Source organism: Vigna radiata, chromosome 7 (genome assembly GCF_000741045.1).
Source record: "Vigna radiata var. radiata cultivar VC1973A chromosome 7, Vradiata_ver6, whole genome shotgun sequence".
Lineage (NCBI taxonomy): Eukaryota > Viridiplantae > Streptophyta > Magnoliopsida > Fabales > Fabaceae > Vigna > Vigna radiata.
In genome coordinates this window covers 17,275,357-17,294,532 of record NC_028357.1, presented here as the reverse complement: position 1 = coordinate 17,294,532, position 19,176 = coordinate 17,275,357, and the positions used below count along the sequence as shown (strand labels likewise).

Genomic DNA, 19,176 nt, shown 5'->3' with positions numbered 1-19,176 from the left:
ATATGGTATCAGTTCTAGACCAAACCGAGGTCATAAACCTTTACATTAAAAAAATATTTTAAATAAAATTAGACCTATGTCAACTATTCATCTAGGAACCAAAGTAGAAAAGATTCTATGACAATGGTTCCAATAGCAACCACTGTCACTCACTCTATTAGATTTTAAATAATTATTTAATTTTCAGGATCTATGGTAGTAGTTCCTCCAATAATCATTGCCATAGAGTCTGGAAATTAAATAGTTATTTAAAATTTGATAGAGTCTACTACATTAGTTGTTACTATAACTACTACGAAAAACTTAAAATTATTATTATTATTTTTTTAATTTTGTTCTGTTTATTGCTTTGGTTTTCTTATCACTGAATCAAGATCTTTAACTATTGGCTTTGGTTATGAATTGAGACAAAAAAACTCTCTTTTTTATCTCGCCTTAATTTGCCTCAATTGGCAAACCGCGCTATATTTATTATTTAAAAGAATCATTGTCGTATCATTTTGCTACACTAGTGAACTATCATAAAGGTTTAAGAAAAAATCTAACTTAATCATTTAATGCTCTTCTTTAAATCTAATTTTTGTCAACTCAAGTTTAAACTATAGTTACCACTAACACACATAATAACAAGACACACCAACTTTTATAATAATAATCTTGGCTTAATACCTCCCTTGGTCCTCGTATTTGTGTGAAAATCTTAGTTCGGTCCTCAAGTTTTGAACTGTCTCAATTGGGTCACAATTTTTGTAAAAATGCACACATTTTACCCCAACCGTTAACTGATCTCAAATGGCATTAAGTTTAGTTGACGTTGTATGCTGACGTGTTGGCTTTATCCCTTCTTGGTTCTCATATTTGTGTGAAAATCTCAGTTCGGTCCTCAAGTTTTGAACTGTCTCAATTGGGTCATAATTTTTGTAAAAATGCACACATTTTACCCCAATCGCTAATTGATCTCACTGTGCAACAGTTATCTTCTACTATCAGTGGAATAAATAGCTTAAAGGTTGGTGATGAAACTATAGGTTACCAAGTTGGTTCATTTGCAGAAAAGACTGTGAGACTGATTACACTGGTTACGCGAGTTTTCCGGTAACTTTATTTTTTGAGCCGACGAGATAATCTGTGTAAAATCCCCGATTCTCAAAGAGATGAATAAAATCCCTAATTCAAATAAATAAATAATAGGCATTGTGCCATGTGAAACACTGCTTATTTTAAAAAATAATTCATATAATTAAATAATACACGTCAGCATGTCTTCTGGCTACCACGTCAGCTAAACTTAACGCCGTTTGAGATAAGTTAAAGATTGGGGTAAAATGTGTGCATTTTTACAGAAATTATGACCCAATTGAGACAGTTCAAAACTTGAGGACTGAACTGAGATTTTCACACAAATATGAGGACCAAGAAGGGATTAAGCCAACACGTCAGCATATCACGTCAGCTAAACTTAACGTCGTTTGAGATCAGTTAACGATTGGGGTAAAATGTGTGTATTGTTACAAAAATTATGACCCAATTGAGACAGTTCAAAACTTGAGGACCGAACTGAGATTTTCACACAAATACGAAGACCAAGGGAGATATTAAGCCTAATAATCTTTTTTCCAATTCTACATAATAACATCCTGTGACAAAGATTTCATCACCAATTATGTTAGTTCACAATTACAAGTTAGTATACAACTCATTCACTACCTTTCCATGTCCTCCCTATGTTTAATTCTCATTTCTCCCATTTACCAATAGATTAAACATATCACAAATTAACACCACAATCAACATTATCATATTTCAAATTTCATTTATCAGTCCACTCATACCTCCATCCAAACATACTTCAAAATACAAAATTCCCAAATATAATCCCAAAACAAAGACTCATTTCAAGAAAATTAACAACTTTAAATTCATCAACTCCTTTAATTAAACATAAACGACTTCTACATTATAATATAGAGAGAAACACATAAAGATACATAACAGGATAACATACCAAATATTTTCCTTCACCATTTCAATCTTCATATCCCAAACTTGTTACTATTTAAATCTTACAAGAAATTACAAATTTTCGATCTGTCTATCTTTTTAACTTTAACTCCAAAATCCCACACCTTCAATACTCAGAATAATACAAGCTGTCATGATCTTTTGCGCAATTTTTATTCATTTTACTACAATTTCTACAACTCACATCTTAATAACCTTACCATCTTACAATTATGCAAATACCATAAACACTTTCACAATTCAATAACACCCAGAACATAAAATATCCCAATTTTAAATTCAATTCCAACTCCCAAAAGTTTCAGATTTGTCTGTATTTAAAATTCAAAATTAAGAATAATTAATTTAAATAATTAGTTTACCTTAATTTAAAGAGGAGCTCATCAACATTCTTCCGTGAGCACAACCCCCACACGACTCAAGCCCGACTTATATCCAAAACAAGATTCCTAATAATGATTAGATTGTGATTTCATGACCATTACGAAGTGAGGGTTGTCCTATAATACTAAAAAATCACTTGCAAGCCCAAAAGTTTTGCATGTGTCGAAAATTAATGTTGTTACTGAAAATGGATAAATTACACTCACCTATAGACATAATGATGGAACAGATTGTAAGACATTACACTCACCTATAGACATAATGATGGAAACAGATTGTAAGACATGTTCCAAGAACTTGCTTCTATTGCCTCAATCTGCAAAAGATAATGAAAGGTTCGATTTTTAAAAGGAACATAAAAGAGGAAAGGAAAGACTCGTGAAGGAGAGGAAATAATAATACTTTTGTCTAAGACTTCTGTTTTTCATTTAGAAACCAAAATCCAAAATTTTTAATTTTTCATTCCTCTAAAAAAAAAAAATCTTCTTTAATAGCTCAAAAATTATTATAATTATTTATTTGGTTCTCACAGTAGTGGTTAGATTCATTTTGTGATTTAATATTTCAGATCAAATGAAAATAAAATTTAATATTATTAAATTATCGATTATTTTAATCTCATATATATAATCAAATTCAGCTATTTAAAAAAGGTAAAGTATCGAAAACAATATGTAAGTGAAAATAAAGATATTAAAACCACCTTTATTTTCGTATATCTTATGTAAACTTTTTGAATAAACAAAATCAAAAACAGAAAACGTTTCCACCGATACTTTTCACCGTTATATATATATACATACATATATATATATATATATATATATATATATATATATATATATATATATATATATGTATGTATATGTGTGTGTGAGCTTCAGGTCCCATTTCTTGTATCACATTCAAAATGGTCTCTTACTTTTCCTTTCGCAAATCAAAACAAATCGCACATCACAAGTCATCAAATCACACACTCTTTGCTTTGCTTTAGGCCAAAGTTGAGCACAAAGGAATATGAGATGCTCAGAATAAAGGAGTGTGATTAGAAAAAAAAAATAAAATGAATGAGAATTTGGCAAAGCATCATTTGATGTATGCTCTTTCATAAGAAGAGCTAACTATATTCATAACTGTTCCTCTCATTTCAGGCATAACTCTCATGATTCTCACCATTCTCAAAATAAAATATGAACACAATCCCACCGTACCCTTTTCAAATATATTAAGGCTTACAGCTCAAAGTTCTAAAATAGGGGAGAAAATGGGGCTTAAGATTGACCCACCTGCTGGTTTTCTCCAGCTATGGAAACTCACAGAATGAAGAGTGATTTGGGTTTTGGTGCTGAGATAGCCAGTTGTGATGACAGAAAACTGGTTTTTTTCATCTGGATGTGTAGTTTTCAATCATTATCATCTTTAGAGTTGTTAAAGTTTGAATCTTTTGTACTCAAGGGGCTGAGCAATGGAACCTCCAACAGGATTTTGGGCTTCAGTATGGAACTTGGTTTGCTTTCTTCCTTTCTTCATCGGTCTTTGGCTTCTTGGCAACATCAAAGGTGGAATGCCCATGATTATTTTTCCATTTTTCTGAGTTAGTTCAGCTGTTATATATATATATATATATATATATATATATGTATGTATGTATGTATGTATGTATGTATGTATGGTTTGATTGAGAAATACTAGTTGAACTTAAAAGAGATGGAATTTCTTGGTAACTGCCTATGCAAACTTTCTTTGTTACAAGTTATTTTAGATAATTATTTCTTTTAATGTGATGGTTTCTTCCTTTGACAATGGACATTTGAAGATTGGTACGTAATATAGCATGTGTTCCATTTTATTACATATTTGTCGAAGATTTACTCATTTTATTTAGCTGGTGACAAATACAGATTGAATGATTTTTCCATGATTGTGTGATATTAACAAGAGAAAACAATTAAATTCCATGTTGATGATCGATCTTGTAGTGTTGATCATTAAGCACAACAAATTTTATGTTACTGGAAATTAAAGAAAAAAAGAAAAGTAAACTATTTGAACTACATGACAAATAAGTATGTGGTATTCCAAAGTTTCACCCATGACAAAGAATTTAGCAGTTTATTTTTCCCTCTAAAGAATATACAATAGTTGTTTTGTTCTCTCCCTCCCCTCTCTTACACAATCTATCTGTTGTTCTAAGTTTCTGCTTCAGGATTATGATTTATCAAGCTCACACATTTTTCAATCTGTAATATGATTTCAGGTGTCATTTTGTGCCCACTTATATGCTTAATAATGACAATTGGCAACTCAGCTATCATATGTGGTCTTTGGCCGATACATTGTATTTGGACATATTACTGTGTAGTTAGGTGCTTACCCTGGCTCCAGTCTCTCAAATTTGATTTTCTCATTGTTTTAGATTTGTTATTGTGTCTTGTATTGATTTCCTTAACTCACAGATCAGAAAAATTAGGACCTGCACTGAAGTTTGTTGCATGCACATGTCTACTACCCTTGGTGTTGATTTTATGGCCATTGGTTGGCATTGTTGGAAGTGTTATAGGTGGAGCAGCCTATGGATTTTTTGCCCCAATATTTGCTACTTTTGAAGCTGTAGAGGGAGGAAAAGAGTACAAACTTTTCCATTGTTTCATTGTATGTTTCATTTTTGAGGTTATTATAATCCTCGTTAATTTTGTCCTTCTGTTGTCACTCAATACAGAATTTCATATTGCATCTTCAGGATGGAACATGGACCACTATAACAAAGACCTTTGATATTGTCAAGGATGTGAAAAATGAATGCTATGATACTTATTTATCGGTCATGGATGACCTCTTGCAGCCAAAGGATCCAGATGGAAACTATTATGACATCAGGTTTTTGTTGTACCATTATGTCTCTAATGAAACCATACCTTGGAATTTGTCATAAATGCATCCAAATCATTGGTTTTAGGTAACAAGGGGTTTTATTATACTGTGCATACCTATAGTATGTTGTAAATGATGCAAAGGTCTTTTAGATTGACAAACAAATGTTTTGATGCAGGCTGGAATATCTTCCTGGAGCTATTGTGGCTATGGTTCTTGGGGTCATAGTTGACACACCAGTTATATCTGCAATTGCTGTATGTAAAGGCCCTTACATGCTTTTTAAAGGGTGGAATCGTCTTTTACATGATCTTATAGGTCGTGAAGGCCCTTTCTTGGAGACAATATGTGTGCCCTTTGCAGGCCTTGCCATTATTTTGTGGCCACTGGCTGTTGCTGGGGCGGTTCTGGCATCTGTATTAGCTAGTTTCTTTCTTGGTGCCTATGCAGGTCTTATCACTTATCAGGTCAATCTTCATACAAGTTTTAAGTATATTTATTGAGATTACAAGTTTTAAGCATGATATGTCATGCTTAGCTTAGCCTTAATCAAGCTGCATATATTAAAATTTCAACTTGAGATCACTAACTAAACTTGAAATAATCCACACCCAGTATAGTTAATTTTGTAAGACTGTGTTAGATTTAAGTCTATTGTCTAAAATGGTATTAAAGCTTATGTTAAATTAATCCAATAAGTATTTGTTTGTTTCTAATGTTTGCAGGAGTCTTCTTTTTTGTTTGGCCTAAGGTACATTGTTGCAGCTGTGTCCCTTTATGATGAATACAGCAATGATATTCTTGACATGAAAGATGGATCCTTCTTCCCAAGGTCTCATTCTGCTATGCCTTCTAATTCGTGTTAATGATGTGACTTGTAGTTAATGCACTTGATTGTGTTTGATAGGCCACAATATCGAAAAAAGGCTGAATTGAAACCATCATCAAGGACAATTCTCCATTCAAATTCCCTCACAAAAACAAACTCCTTAACAAAGACACTCTCTCGTGCAATATCACTGAAAAATATACCCGAGTTCAAACCATTTGAGGTATTCTTTGCTACCGAGGTCTCANATGTGAATTTTTGTGTTCATGTTATGCATCTGTANTAAATAAACATTCTGCATGAGTTGTGTAGCTGTTGGATGGCTTGTTCAAAGAATGCCATCAACTTGGAGAATCACTGATTTCTGAAGGGCTAATAACACACGAAGACATACAAGAAGCAAAGTTTGGCAAAAGGGGTAGAGTCATTAGAATTGGTTTGCCAGCTTATTGCCTTCTCCAAGCACTTTTTCGTTCTGTAAAACACAACTCCTCTGGTATATTGATAAGTAAGGGATCATTGTTGAACTATTAGTAATCATTTGTGTGTGTGCTTGTTTAATTTTCATCTACTGTTTGTATAAAGTAAGCAGTTTCAAGAAATAATTAGGCTTACACTTCTCCATGCAGGTGAGGATACTGAACTAACTACATCAAACAAACCGAAGGAACAGTTTTTTGAATGGTTCCTTAATCCCCTTTTGGTCATTAAAGAACAAATCAAAGCTGAAAATCTTAGTGTGTCAGAAGAGGACTACTTTGGCAAATTAGTCCTCTTCAATGGTGATCCCACCAGGGTAGAAAAATCATTTATTGGCCGCAGAGTCCCAGAATCTGATCGAAAACGTGCTGAACTTCATGCATTGGCAAGAAGGTACATATCAAACCAAATCAATTTGGTTGTTTTGTTATAACTCTTGCACTAATTTTCCACCATAAGGATTTCTCCCCTCATTTTTTTTCTTCATTTATCTTTCGCAAAGACTTCAAGGGATCACCAAATTCATCACAAGGTTTCCTACCTACAAGAGGCGTTTTGATGTTATCTTAAACACACTATCTGATGAGCTTGCTGAGAAGCATGGTGCTTCCAAAATAATCAGATCAAAAAGTGCTTTTCCTCGGATACTAAGTTTGAGATCCTTCAATTGCCAAACATCTAAATCAAATGATTCTGAACAGGAGTCTGAACATACAAGAGATTTAGAAATTTCATTATAGCAACACNATATTATATTGTAATATAATTTTAGCTTGCAAAGCAGATGTAAATCATTACTTTTTTCTTTTGTTTTAGTGTCAGTGATAGTTGTTGACCCTTTTGTGTTTGTTTGTTTGTTCTACACTTACATACCCGTACTCANTCATAGATATGACAGAAAAATGTAGCAACAATATGTGTGTATATGGCATTANTCAAGCAAAGTGCAATTTCCTTTTCACTATTAGATCAATTAGTCTATCTAGAAAGGTAATACGTGAAGTGAACATAGAAAANCAACACAAGTAGCACCTTAACACAATGCTGAATATGCATATAAACTACCATGACCCATGATCCGTGATTATAGCATTTTTCTTCTTTTTTTCTTCTTGTGTATATTTCTGCTTCTCCCACTAAATTCCCTATCTGAGATTTCAACCTTGTTAATTTAATTGAAAATTCGACCCAAATTAACAAGTCAAATTAATNTGCANAATTCGAAGGNTCCAAGATATGATTGAAAATAACTGTAATCACCCACTACTCCCATTTCTCGTCCAACTCACTNAAAACCAACTTCNCCACTCTCTCGATCTACATCTATATATAAGAAACCCTTTTTTCCACATTTCCTACTACACCAAAGTGTGCTATTTCTACCACAAACTTCTGCATTCACTCTCCTCTTGCCTCATACTTTCAATGGCTTCTTCTTCTTCCACTTCCCTATTAGTGCTTCTCTTTGCNATTTTTTCCACTCTTACATGTTGCTCTGTGGCTTCCAATGAATTCCAAGTTGGTGACTCAAATGGGTGGGTTGTTCCTCCCCAAAATGACACCAACTTCTACAATGAATGGGCTTCCCACAACAGGTTCCACGCTGGTGACACCCTCTGTAAGCACTGCATCTCTCTTTAAATCCCCACTCATAATTAGTACAAAAGATTTTAACTTCCAGTCTCATTGTGATCTTTAATATTGTAGAAAATTACAAACAACTATGTTCACCACATTGTGAAACGTTGTCACATGCTACAAAATCCTTAATGTTGTGGTTACAATCGTTATCATGAACCAGTTTTCAAAATCTGCATGAAACAAATTTAAGAACCTTGGTACTGCAGAAAGTTGTAGAAATAGAAAGTTATGCTAACATGTGTTACAGTTTTGATAGCTACCTTTAATATTGTGGAAACCACAATGTTTAAGAAACTATTGAAGAGGTAATTGGTGCAGGTGTTTGTTTTTAGTAGTTTTCTATTTTTAATGCAGGGTTTAAGTACAAGAAGGATTCAGTGATGGAGGTGGATGAGGGGGATTACACACACTGCAATGCCACACACCCCAAACTCTTCTCTAACAGTGGCAACACCAAGTTGAAGCTNGGCCACCCAGGGACCTTCTACTTCATGAGCGGTGCTTCAGGGCACTGTGAGGTGGGACAGAAGATGATTGTGAGGGTCATGGTGGATGAGTCTCTTCCTCAACATGCCAAGTCTTCTGGTTACCATATTGCAATTTCTCCAACTGGGCTGTCTCAAGTGCTCTTCTTTCAGTTTCTTTTGGCATCTTTCTTAGGTAGTTTAAGTAATTAGGAAAATTCAATAGCTATGTTTGGTATGGAATGTGTAATGTGTTCTTGTTCATATGCTTTTATATAGTTAAGGTTTTGCATTGATTTCAAAAACTGTTTGTAAATGATACAATTTCTTGCTATTGTTGAGCAAAGAAAATGAGAATTCAAACAAGGAATATTGTGTCCTTTACCAATGAAGTATTGGATTTGATGAACCTTCAATTTGAGTAGCCAAATTNNCCATGTTTATAATTGTTTAGTAGAGAGGATGAACCTTCAATTTGAGTAGCCAAAATCAGAAATTTCAATTGTGTAGTAACGGTTGTTTTATGAAGAAAATGGTGTGTACTAATAGAGTGCAAAAGTTATCATCAAATACTTTCATAGCATATGCAAAAGAATTTTGAACACTTGAAACAGATTAAGGCTCATTGAAACCAAAAAGCAAAATTAAATATCTAAAACAACACTTAACTGAAAAACTTAAAACAGCTTCACGTAAGCAGTGTTTCACCAACTTCTTTGTCCACTCATCTTTGTTTTTTCAGCAACTGTTGGTGTTGTGATCTTGAGCTATCGAGTTCATCATATCAAGATTTCTTTTTCTGGAAGGATCAGTGAATCGAATCTCTTCCACGCTACTTTCCTTTTTAAATACATGGATTCCATGTTTTATTAAGGTTTGGCCTAAACTCACATATCGACACGTAACCTCTGCATGGTTCCATTCATTTTCCACAAGTTCTTCATCTAAATCATTTTTCAGTTTTGTCTCCCTCAGGTCAAAAACACAAGTACAATCATCCATCATCTCCCAACTTTCTAACAAATGTTCGTTGCCATTGATGATCACAATGGGTGACATCAGTCTAAATGTGCTATGGATCACCAAGGGTCTGTATTTACCACCTTCTGATGAGGAATACTCACACACTCGTTCCATTGCAATACAAATAGCCATGGCTGGGAGTTTCCCACGAAACCAGAAAGAAATTGGCAGTTCCAATGTTTGAAACTCAAACCACTCTGCAATCTTGGCTCCTGGCAGATAAAAGAAGGTGCTTCCAGCCTCATGCAGTTCCTGTTAATCATAAACATTTTATCAAGTTTAGATGGATGATATACAATTCTGATACCGAAAACACCACCTTCAGTTCAAAATTTTCCTTATGTATTTTCCAACTTACTCGTTCTTATTCAGTTTGTAAAATCAATACCTGATTTAGTAACATGCTTCTACATGAGGATGTCAAGGATTGGCAATCTATTGCAAAGAAATATTTCAGGTTTGGAGGAATGCCTCTGATTTCTTCAAGTCGCTCACAAAAGTTCAAATTAAGCCTGGTTAAAAAGTGGAATTCTTTGATGCATTCTGGAATGACTGTGAAATTATTCCCTGTTAGGTCTAAGTTCTTCATATTAGCAAACCATGGGAGAAGTGTTGGAAAAAAATCATCTGTTAAGTTGCAGCATCTGAGTTGAAGATATTGTACGTTTGTAGAGAAGATTGAGCTCACTTTTTCTGCACCCTCATTGGCTTCACGGAAAAGCCCTCCTTCCCATTCATTTGCTGCAATATCAACCAGTTCTGGCATCATGCAAATGCATGAAAGGGGAAGGCCATCACAACCACTTTTCATTACTGGAACACTCAAACACAGATGTAACTTTTGCAGCCGTCTAAGATTTCGAAATGAAGGTGGGAATTTTTTTACAGGAGTTTCTTTCAAGTCAAGTTCTCTTACATATTCCATGTTTCCTAATACTTCTGGAAAATTTTCAAGACTATGACAATACCGAAGTTTGAGTTGCTCAAGAGAAGTTAACTTGATTGGAGGAAAACTCTTGAGCCTGGAGCAACCTTCTGCATCTAAGATTTTAAGTTTTTCCAAGAACCCAACTGAGTAGTGAAGTGAAGATAACTTTGGACACCATCGAAATGACAAATTTTCCAAATGTCTGAGATAAGATACATCAGGTATCTGTTTCAACTGTCGACATTCGTCAAAATTTAAACTTGTCATATTCACAAACTTCTGCAACATACAAAAAGGAAGCAAATCAACAAAGTAAAAGATAACTTATGGATATAAACATCACATGGANGCACATAAATGGCCTTGAAGTGAAGTTATCAAGTTACAGAAACAAGGAAATGAACTCAATACACTTGCCTGTCTTAATAAGTCAGTCAACTCTAGTGATGTAAACTCACAGTATGGTAACTTGAATATAGCAAGTTTCTTCGGATGAAAATCCTGTGGAAAATTCTGTGAAGGATATCTCCACCATTCCATCACTCTCAAAGAATTAGGCAGATNTTTTGGACCTTTGGAGAAANGACCATTTCTGATAATAAGTGTTCTGAGATTTTTCATCTTCTTGAAGGCATCTCCATCCCATTCTATTTCCAATTCTTCAAATGAAGGGAAATCCACGCATATGATTTCTATCTGACCAGTTCCCTTTCAACAGAAAAATCATGAAACAACCACAAGACATGATTCAATATTAGGATTCCAACATGCATACATAGAGAAGTGTACACATTATAAACCANACAATACAAGTAACTGTGACATGACACGAACATATAATATTCAAAAGGGATAGTTCCATGTTAAAGAGGAAAAACCAAACCATCCAATGAATCAATCTTATTCACCTTATTGTCTTCTAAAACTTGAACTATATAACCATAACCTGCTACGTTTCCCAGGCTCTTTGGGTGATTCTCTCCGCACAATTTCTCTACCCATGTCTTCTATCAAATTATGTAGTGTCACTTTACCATCCAAACTAATCTTTATGAAAGATTTTTCGACCAACACATCAATATGATGTTTAATGCTATGACCATGATGAGCACGAAGTATATCTTCGACCTCTGNCAAATCATAGTTTTTGAAGAAACAGGCAATGTCAAGAAAAACACTCTGTTCATCTTCTTCCAAAGCATCATAACTCACTTTAAGTGTGTCCTGGATANCCATTTTAGGAATTTTCTTGTACTGATCCAAAGCATACTTCCATTGTTCTATATTTTTTCCAAATAAGTTGGAACCTATTACTTCCAAAGCCAATGGAAGGCCCGAGGCATAAGTTACTGCCAGATTTAAAACATCCTTGTAACTTGGATCAAATTNTTCAAACTTGAAAGNTTTCCAAGTAAGTAATTCAAGAGCATTTTCCTCATTCAATTCTTTAACCTCGTATGTTCTTTTAACCCGATGACATTTTAGCAACTGTTTGTCTCGAGTTGTTATGATGATTCTACTGCCTAGACCAAACCAATGTGGTCTTCCTGCAAGTGCCTGTAGTTGTTCCTCTTTGTCAACATCATCTAGAATCAAAAGAACCTTCTTTTGCTGGAGCCTGTGCTGTATTATAGAAATTCCCTTTTTGACACTTGTTAACTTAATCTCTCCAACTGTTTCAGAAAGAAGGTTGCTTTGGAGATGCAGTAACCCATGTTTGCTCGAAGTTTCTCTCACGTTTTCAAGAAAACATAAAGCTTCAAAATTGTCGGCAATGGAATTATAAACTGCAGCAGCAAGTGTCGTTTTCCCTACTCCACCAAGTCCATGGAACCCCACCATGTGGACAACATCATCACATCGAACATCTAGAAGCAACTTTACTTCTAGCACCTGTGACTCTAATCCAACTGGGTAATCCGCAACATGTAAAGCAGCACGGTTAATCTTGCTGCAGACCAACTCAACAATCCTCTCAATGAACTCATATTCATATCCTTCCCTATTCAATCAGAAAATTTTGTGAGAAGTCAAGCTAAACTCTTTATACGCTTTTTTAAAAGTCTGTGCTCCAAAATTTATCAGTATGAAAAGTTTTAAAAGAAAATAATGGGAGAGGAACAGTGTACCCATGTTTGAAATGATAGCCAGACAAGTTAGCCACTTGATGCAGAGCCATCTTCCATGTTTCAAGCTTCTCCCAGTTGGAATAAGAATTCAACTTGTTTTGATGATGAGCCAACGCCTCTCGAAAAGTACCTGTGTGGTGTCTCACATGAGAAGGGTCAACTCCATAAAAAACTGGGAAAATCAACCGACCCTTATGCTTAATAAACCTCAGGATGTAATGAAGTTCATTTAAGCAGAAGGTGGAAGATGCATAGTTTTGAGAGAGGACAATGATGAAAATTCTGGAGTCTTGGATTGCGTTCTCAAGTTCAGAGGAAATCTGGTCCCCTCTGGGAAGGTGGTGGTCATCGATGAAGGTGTGAATTCCTCTATCACAAAGAGATTTGTAGAGATTTCCTGTGAAACCTTGGCGAGTATCTTTCCCTCGAAAACTGAGGAACACATCATATCTGAATCTATAAGGGAAGGAAGAAGGAGATGATTGCATGACATGAGAAGTGAAAGGAAAGGTATTAGGAATTCTAAGTATGAATCGCTATATAAGAAGAAAAAAAGATGACAAAGTTAAGTAAGATATAAGGATGTTTATCTTCATTAATTTAGGAACACATCGTATCTAATGGGATAGGAGTTCTAACTATGAATGCTATATAAGAACAAAAGTTTAGAAAGTATTAGTATTTGTAAGAAATATAAAGTAAGTTTCAGCTGTAAAAAAAATGATAAGGTTAGGTAAGATACAAGGGTGATGCATGGATTATGAATTCTGTGGTGCCTAATGAGATATGTCCTAATCGAGATTGGTTTACTACTTACCAATGTATCAATTGTGATGTTTGTTGTCCTTATGCTGAATAATATGTCCTGTAAGGTCAATGAAGGGCTATCTTTGTTAGGTGACAAAACTTGTCTTTTTTGAATATGGGAGGTAGACTAGAGTGAAGTTGGGTATGGTTGATTATGTTCACTTTTATTTGTGGAACTCTATTATCAAAAGATGGTGTTATGTACTTACTGATTTTCATTGATGATTATTGAAGTAAAGTTTGGGTTTTTGTTCTTAAGCACAAGAATGGTGTCTTTTCCACTTGTAAGAACTGGAAAGTGCTTATATAGAATCAAACTAGGAAAACTATTTAGTATCTTCGAAATGAAATTGGTTAGAGTTTTGTGAAGGACAATATAACTTGTTTTTTTAAAAAATGAAGGCTTTGTACAACATTTTCTTGTGAGGATGACACCTCAACAAAAACAAAAGCATGTTTTTTAATGTTGGATTGTCAAAAGAATTTTGGTTGAAATAATCTATATGGATTCATATTTAGTGAATTGATCTTCACCGATGCATAGTATATTGTTGTTATTGGTGATAAAATAGAATCTTTTAACAAGAACTAAAGTTGGTAACTAGTGAAACTTCCAAAATCTTCGTTGTAAATAGTCTTCAAGAAGAAGAAAGAGGGGTCACCAAGAATTGAAGAAACTAGATGCAATGTAAATTTAGTTGCAAAATGGTGTTTGTCAAAAAGAAAGAATTGACTACAGTCAAATTTGTTTTATTTTTTACAAATGTGGATCAATTTGTTTTGTTAATTATGGATATGAGCTCACTTCTTTAAATATTATGAACAAATGGTACAATGTGAAGATGATTTGATAGAAAATTATGAAAACCGAAGTTGTTATTGTTTCAAATGATTTTTTCATTTCTACATTCTGAGATTATATTATTTTATAGAAGTCGTGCATTTAAAGCTCAACTTCTCTTTCTCTTTCTACTTTTGTTTTTCTAATTATTTTTTATTTTCTAAAATTTTGATATACACATTTTTTTATTTAAATTACTTTTATTAATTTGATTAATTGGTTCTATAACCAAAGGAAGAAGGAGATGATTGCGTGACATGAGAAGTGAAAGGAAAAGTATTAGGAATTCTAACTATGAATAGTTATATAAGAACAAATTGAAACTATTTGTATTTTTTCCAAATCTAAGGTAAGTTTCATGTGGAAAAAAAAATTACGAAGTTAAGTAAGATACAAGGATGTTATATTCTTTAATTTAGGAACACATCCTATCTAAGGTATTAAGAATTCTAACTATAAATACTATATAAGAACAAAAGTTTAGAAACTATTACTATTTATTAGAAATCTAAGGTAAGTTTCGCTTGAAAAAAAATGAAAAAGTTAGGTAAGATACAAGGTGATGTATGGATTATTAATTTTGGACTCCTAATATATATATATATATATATATATATATATATATATATATATATATATATATATATATATATACACACACACACGCAGCTGTGGTTTTGACATTGCTGCTGAACTGTCATCCTTTGATGCACTTATTATACTGCCTAAACATTTATTTCATATGAAGAATTCTAATCTTAAGCTATTTAATTAAGAAACAGAAATCAGTGTCATTTTAGCTAATTAATATTGGTTTAATGTATGAATTGAGTACACCATATTACATTTTTCCAATGCAGAATGGAAAGTTAGGAATGAATCCCTGAATATACAAAGGGTGATTTGAAGTACCTCACTTCTTTCAATAAATGTTTTCTTATTATATACAAATTTGAACACTGTACGATCCAAGTTAGGTATACCTCAAACTTCTGGTGGAGACTGATGTGAATATGTAACAGAACCTTTGATTTGTTCATGATCTATTGGACTTGGACTTTCCCAGATTAGTGGTTGTTTGATTTCTTCAGAATTTTTAGAATGAAGCTCTTTCTTGTTATCAGGGTACACTACATAATGTTGACACATCAAGATAGAATCATAGGATATTGTTACCTGCAATGGTAAAAGAAGAAGAAACAAACCAAAATTCATGGTTCAAAATTAATAAGCTTAGCATAATTTTTCACAAATGTTAAGAAGTTTAGGTGATCTGGATAAGTTTTTTCGCAAACAGTTTTAGAAATGAAAAAGAAAAGAAGAAAAAAGAAGTGAACTCATCCATATGCAATTAATAGAAGCTCTTAATATACTGAACTTTTAAACCTAACTCAAATGAGTAATCTGATAACAGGTAAAACAATAGACTCAAAGATCGACTTTAACACATGATTTTAGTACCATGTTAAATAGTTGACTTTAAACTTAACTCAATTTTATAAAACTAATGTGTAAAGTAAGGTTTGCATTTACTTATATATTATAAATTGCTTTTATCTTTAGCCAAAATGAGACTTGGAACAATTTCAAAGTCTGGGATGCAATAATATATTGAACAAGTTTGAAGAAAGATATTCAATGATTTAGAAGAAGGATATGGAGTAGCATAGGAGTTCATACCAAGGATATAAGTACTTTCCCAATGTTTCCATAGAAGTTCACCCAGGAACCTATATTCAGATAAAATTGAAATTCATTTTACATATTCAAAGATAAAATCTGATGACAGGGTCAAATTCATAATTACTTCACAAACCTTGGTCTATGGACTGCACAGTCATTTGTGAATAATTAAATACACCTCCAGAAAAATCAAGTAGAACAGTTCCAATGCTAAATCCATCTGTACTCTTCCTCAAAAAATTCAGGAGTGTCTAGATTTCATAAGCAAGTAGCCATTACTCAGTAACTACACCAAATAAGTATATTTTCCTTACTATTTTTGTTTGTCAGTGTTATTCTGTCAAACTCCAAAGGTTGTAAGAAATTAATAAGATTAGTATATATGGAAAACACACTAAATATTTGTCAGAATATCACTAATGACTAAAGCATAAGTATGAAAATCTGAAGTATGCAAAAACAGCCAAATTATAAGTTCATAAGTAGGTTTGAAAACTCATTACAAAAAAGCCTGAAATGAGGTCAACTATGCTACTAAATGTGAGAAGCTATTTGCTTGAATACCACTTTTCTACACATGCTATACATAGAACATGATATGGAAGAGGTTAAGGCCTTCTGACCTGGGGAAAGTATTTGATGAGGGTCATAATTGCTTGAATTATGCTGCAGTATGATTTCCACAAATTATTAGAGGGAAACTGAATTATAGCATAGGGTCAAAGAAATTTTTCATGGAGAGTAAATGAAACTTACTTGAAAATGGAAACTAGCCAAAGCCAAGATTGGCTTGGCAATGCAATGAAAAAGCAAACAGCAGCAATAAACCACACTGCAACAGCTACTGCAATGGTATAGATGGACAATTTCTGATTTGCACGCTGCAAATAAACATTCAATATCTCTGAATTTAGAAGAGCAGGAGCTAAAAGTATGGTGATGAGAAGAAAATATAATCTCTTACTAAGAACTTGTGACAATACTTACTTCAAACATAGCAAATTGGCAAATTACAATTAGATGTAATATGACTGCATGACTAGAGAAAGCAACATCGTTAGCTGCAACAGGAATCATCTGCAGTAACAAGAGATTATCAACCAAAATTGCACAATCAAGTTATACACATCATTAAATATTAACATAAACTTATGTATGATGGCATCAAAGTTAAACTCTTGGTTGGAAAGAACATACCTGTTCATAACCATACTTCTCAAAATACTGCTTCTGAACAACAGGGCTAAAGAAGAGGGAAGCATTGTATATGAGATATGTACAGTGCTTGGTTAAGCTCAGAATCTGAAAATCCAAACTTAATCCCACCACACTGAGTTTCATCACAAAAACCAACAAAAACCAACCAAAACCACTTGAGAATCCACCCCAAAGGAAAAACAGCAACAAAATATGAGATTAGAACATGAAAGAAACAACCTTTTCCTACGAAAATTCAAGATGAGTTGTGGGTAGCCAGCAACTGCCCATGAAAGAAAAGCTAACCAACCAAATACTTGGTATGTCACTTCTAATGGAAATGAGTTCCATGGAATCATTTCTTTGTCTCTGTTTCTGGCACAGAGGAATCAATGTTCTTCTCTTTCACTCGATGACTCAACTGTCCACATACTTTTAAAATCTGATTATTATAGTTTATAACGATAATGGTTGAGCCCACATGTTTTTAAAATCTGTACACACGCACTATATATATATATATATATATATATATATATATATGTTCTCTTGTATTTCTTAACTAACATAATAATGAAATAAGTAGTTTTCGTTTATAATAATTAATAAACAAAGTAAATCATTTTGATAATTATTTTTCTATATTTTATTATACTTTTTTTTTTCTTTATATGATTATTTTTTATTTATAATAACATATAAGGAGTTTATCGTATTAGTAAATATAAATTGTTGTATTTTACTCTTAATATTAGTTTTAAGTCAAAATATAAATTCAATATAAATGTATAAATTGGTGGATATATGTTCCAATAAATTATCAGTGATGACAAGGCGCAGGGCTCAATAATTGGCATAACTTTGTAACAAGTATTGAAAGAGGCTTTTACCTATAATATCATGATTTTTAAGGATGAAAGCAAGCAATTAAATAATATATTAAAAAGTATAGAGATGTTGAACTTACATTAAAAGAAATATAAAACAAAGGCTTGGAACTTTATATTAAGAAAGCTACAACATAAGGTATATCGGAATGGTTTCTGTAGCGTATGTCCTTGAGGCTCCTCTATCAGAGCGACCTCCATTCAGTCCAAGCTGTCCTCCATCAAGGGCAAGCTCTTCATAACTCCGGCTGAGCCCTCAATCATAAGGCCGAACTTTCCCTTACTGAGGTCTAGCTCCTCCCTAACCATTCACCTCAGGTTGAGTAGTTCAGGTCAACCTCCTCATGTCTAGCAGTTTTTGTTATAAACTCATTTTTTTCAATCAAATATGTAAGCTAAATGACTTTCCTTCATTGCTTTTGCTATATCAACTACATATTTTTTTTTTCTTCTGTAGTAGACAATGCAACAGGGGATTGTAAAGATACTTTTTCAACTAATTGCAATATCTCCAACTGTACTTGGGAAAGATTTTCTTTGTCCAATATCTCCAACTGTACTGGTGAAAGATTTTCTTTGGCCAATATCTCCAACATACTAAGAGTCAACAATAATACTACTATTAGTATTTTGCCTTTTACTATAAACAAATACAATATTTTAAGTATCTTAAAGATATTAAAGTATCCATTTTACAGCTTGTTAATGCATATTTTTATAATATCACATTATCAACTAACAACATGTGATATATGTAGATTGTTAATGTAATGTGTCTCTAGATGAGGGGATGAATAGAGTATAAAAAAATTTAAACAATTCTCACATAAAAAAGGTATTCAAAGAAAAGAACAGGGATAGAAAAAATGAATACAAAGTGTAGTGTATGGGGATCGGTGGGGTGGAAGGGATGATCGGGTAGAGAGAGAGATTGATCGGTATGTAGTGTATGGGGATCGGTGAGGTGGAAGGGATGATCGGGTAGAGAGA

General features: G+C 33.3%; 3 protein-coding genes and 1 pseudogene across 3 annotated transcripts; 2 read left to right on the top strand and 2 right to left on the bottom strand.

Annotated features, from left to right (window-relative positions):
- The first annotated feature begins 3,305 nt into the window (after window positions 1-3,305).
- LOC106765621 (uncharacterized membrane protein At3g27390) lies at window positions 3,306-7,515 on the top strand. Its single transcript, XM_014650307.2, has 10 exons — window positions 3,306-3,965; window positions 4,664-4,772; window positions 4,863-5,058; window positions 5,147-5,283; window positions 5,456-5,744; window positions 6,003-6,109; window positions 6,185-6,329; window positions 6,419-6,614; window positions 6,736-6,979; window positions 7,089-7,515. Exons 1-10 carry the CDS (start codon window positions 3,872-3,874, stop codon window positions 7,324-7,326), a joined length of 1,755 nt encoding a protein of 584 aa, XP_014505793.1. The 5' UTR covers window positions 3,306-3,871; the 3' UTR covers window positions 7,327-7,515.
- Window positions 7,516-7,672: 157 nt separating this feature from the next.
- On the top strand, window positions 7,673-9,028 carry LOC106766138 (early nodulin-like protein 3). The gene is made up of 2 exons (XM_014650895.2): window positions 7,673-8,204; window positions 8,582-9,028. Exons 1-2 carry the CDS (start codon window positions 7,823-7,825, stop codon window positions 8,902-8,904), a joined length of 705 nt encoding a protein of 234 aa, XP_014506381.2. The 5' UTR covers window positions 7,673-7,822; the 3' UTR covers window positions 8,905-9,028.
- A 197-nt stretch (window positions 9,029-9,225) lies between these two features.
- Window positions 9,226-13,379, bottom strand: LOC106765583 (annotated as a pseudogene).
- A 1,834-nt stretch (window positions 13,380-15,213) lies between these two features.
- On the bottom strand, window positions 15,214-17,720 carry LOC106767545 (cystinosin homolog). The gene is made up of 8 exons (XM_014652467.2): window positions 17,540-17,720; window positions 17,300-17,432; window positions 17,090-17,179; window positions 16,859-16,983; window positions 16,726-16,768; window positions 16,236-16,353; window positions 16,100-16,149; window positions 15,214-15,595 (listed from the first exon to the last, which is right to left on the bottom strand). Exons 1-8 carry the CDS (start codon window positions 17,656-17,658, stop codon window positions 15,404-15,406), a joined length of 870 nt encoding a protein of 289 aa, XP_014507953.1. The 5' UTR covers window positions 17,659-17,720; the 3' UTR covers window positions 15,214-15,403.
- Window positions 17,721-19,176: the final 1,456 nt, after the last annotated feature.

What these genes read in the sequence shown, in the direction of transcription:
- LOC106765621 (XM_014650307.2), top strand. Translation starts at nt 3,872, where the DNA reads ATGGAACCTCCAACAGGATTTTGGGCTTCAGTATGGAACTTGGTTTGC. An exon ending in ACATATTACTGTGTAGTTAG is followed by an intron (nt 4,773 to 4,862) that starts GTGCTTACCCTG and finishes CTTAACTCACAG; the next exon opens with ATCAGAAAAATTAGGACCTG. An exon ending in GGAAACTATTATGACATCAG is followed by an intron (nt 5,284 to 5,455) that starts GTTTTTGTTGTA and finishes GTTTTGATGCAG; the next exon opens with GCTGGAATATCTTCCTGGAG.
- LOC106767545 (XM_014652467.2), bottom strand. Translation starts at nt 17,658, where the DNA reads ATGATTCCATGGAACTCATTTCCATTAGAAGTGACATACCAAGTATTT. An exon ending in TTGAATTTTCGTAGGAAAAG is followed by an intron (nt 17,433 to 17,539) that starts GTTGTTTCTTTC and finishes GATGAAACTCAG; the next exon opens with TGTGGTGGGATTAAGTTTGG. An exon ending in TGTGCAGTCCATAGACCAAG is followed by an intron (nt 16,150 to 16,235) that starts GTTTGTGAAGTA and finishes ATCTGAATATAG; the next exon opens with GTTCCTGGGTGAACTTCTAT.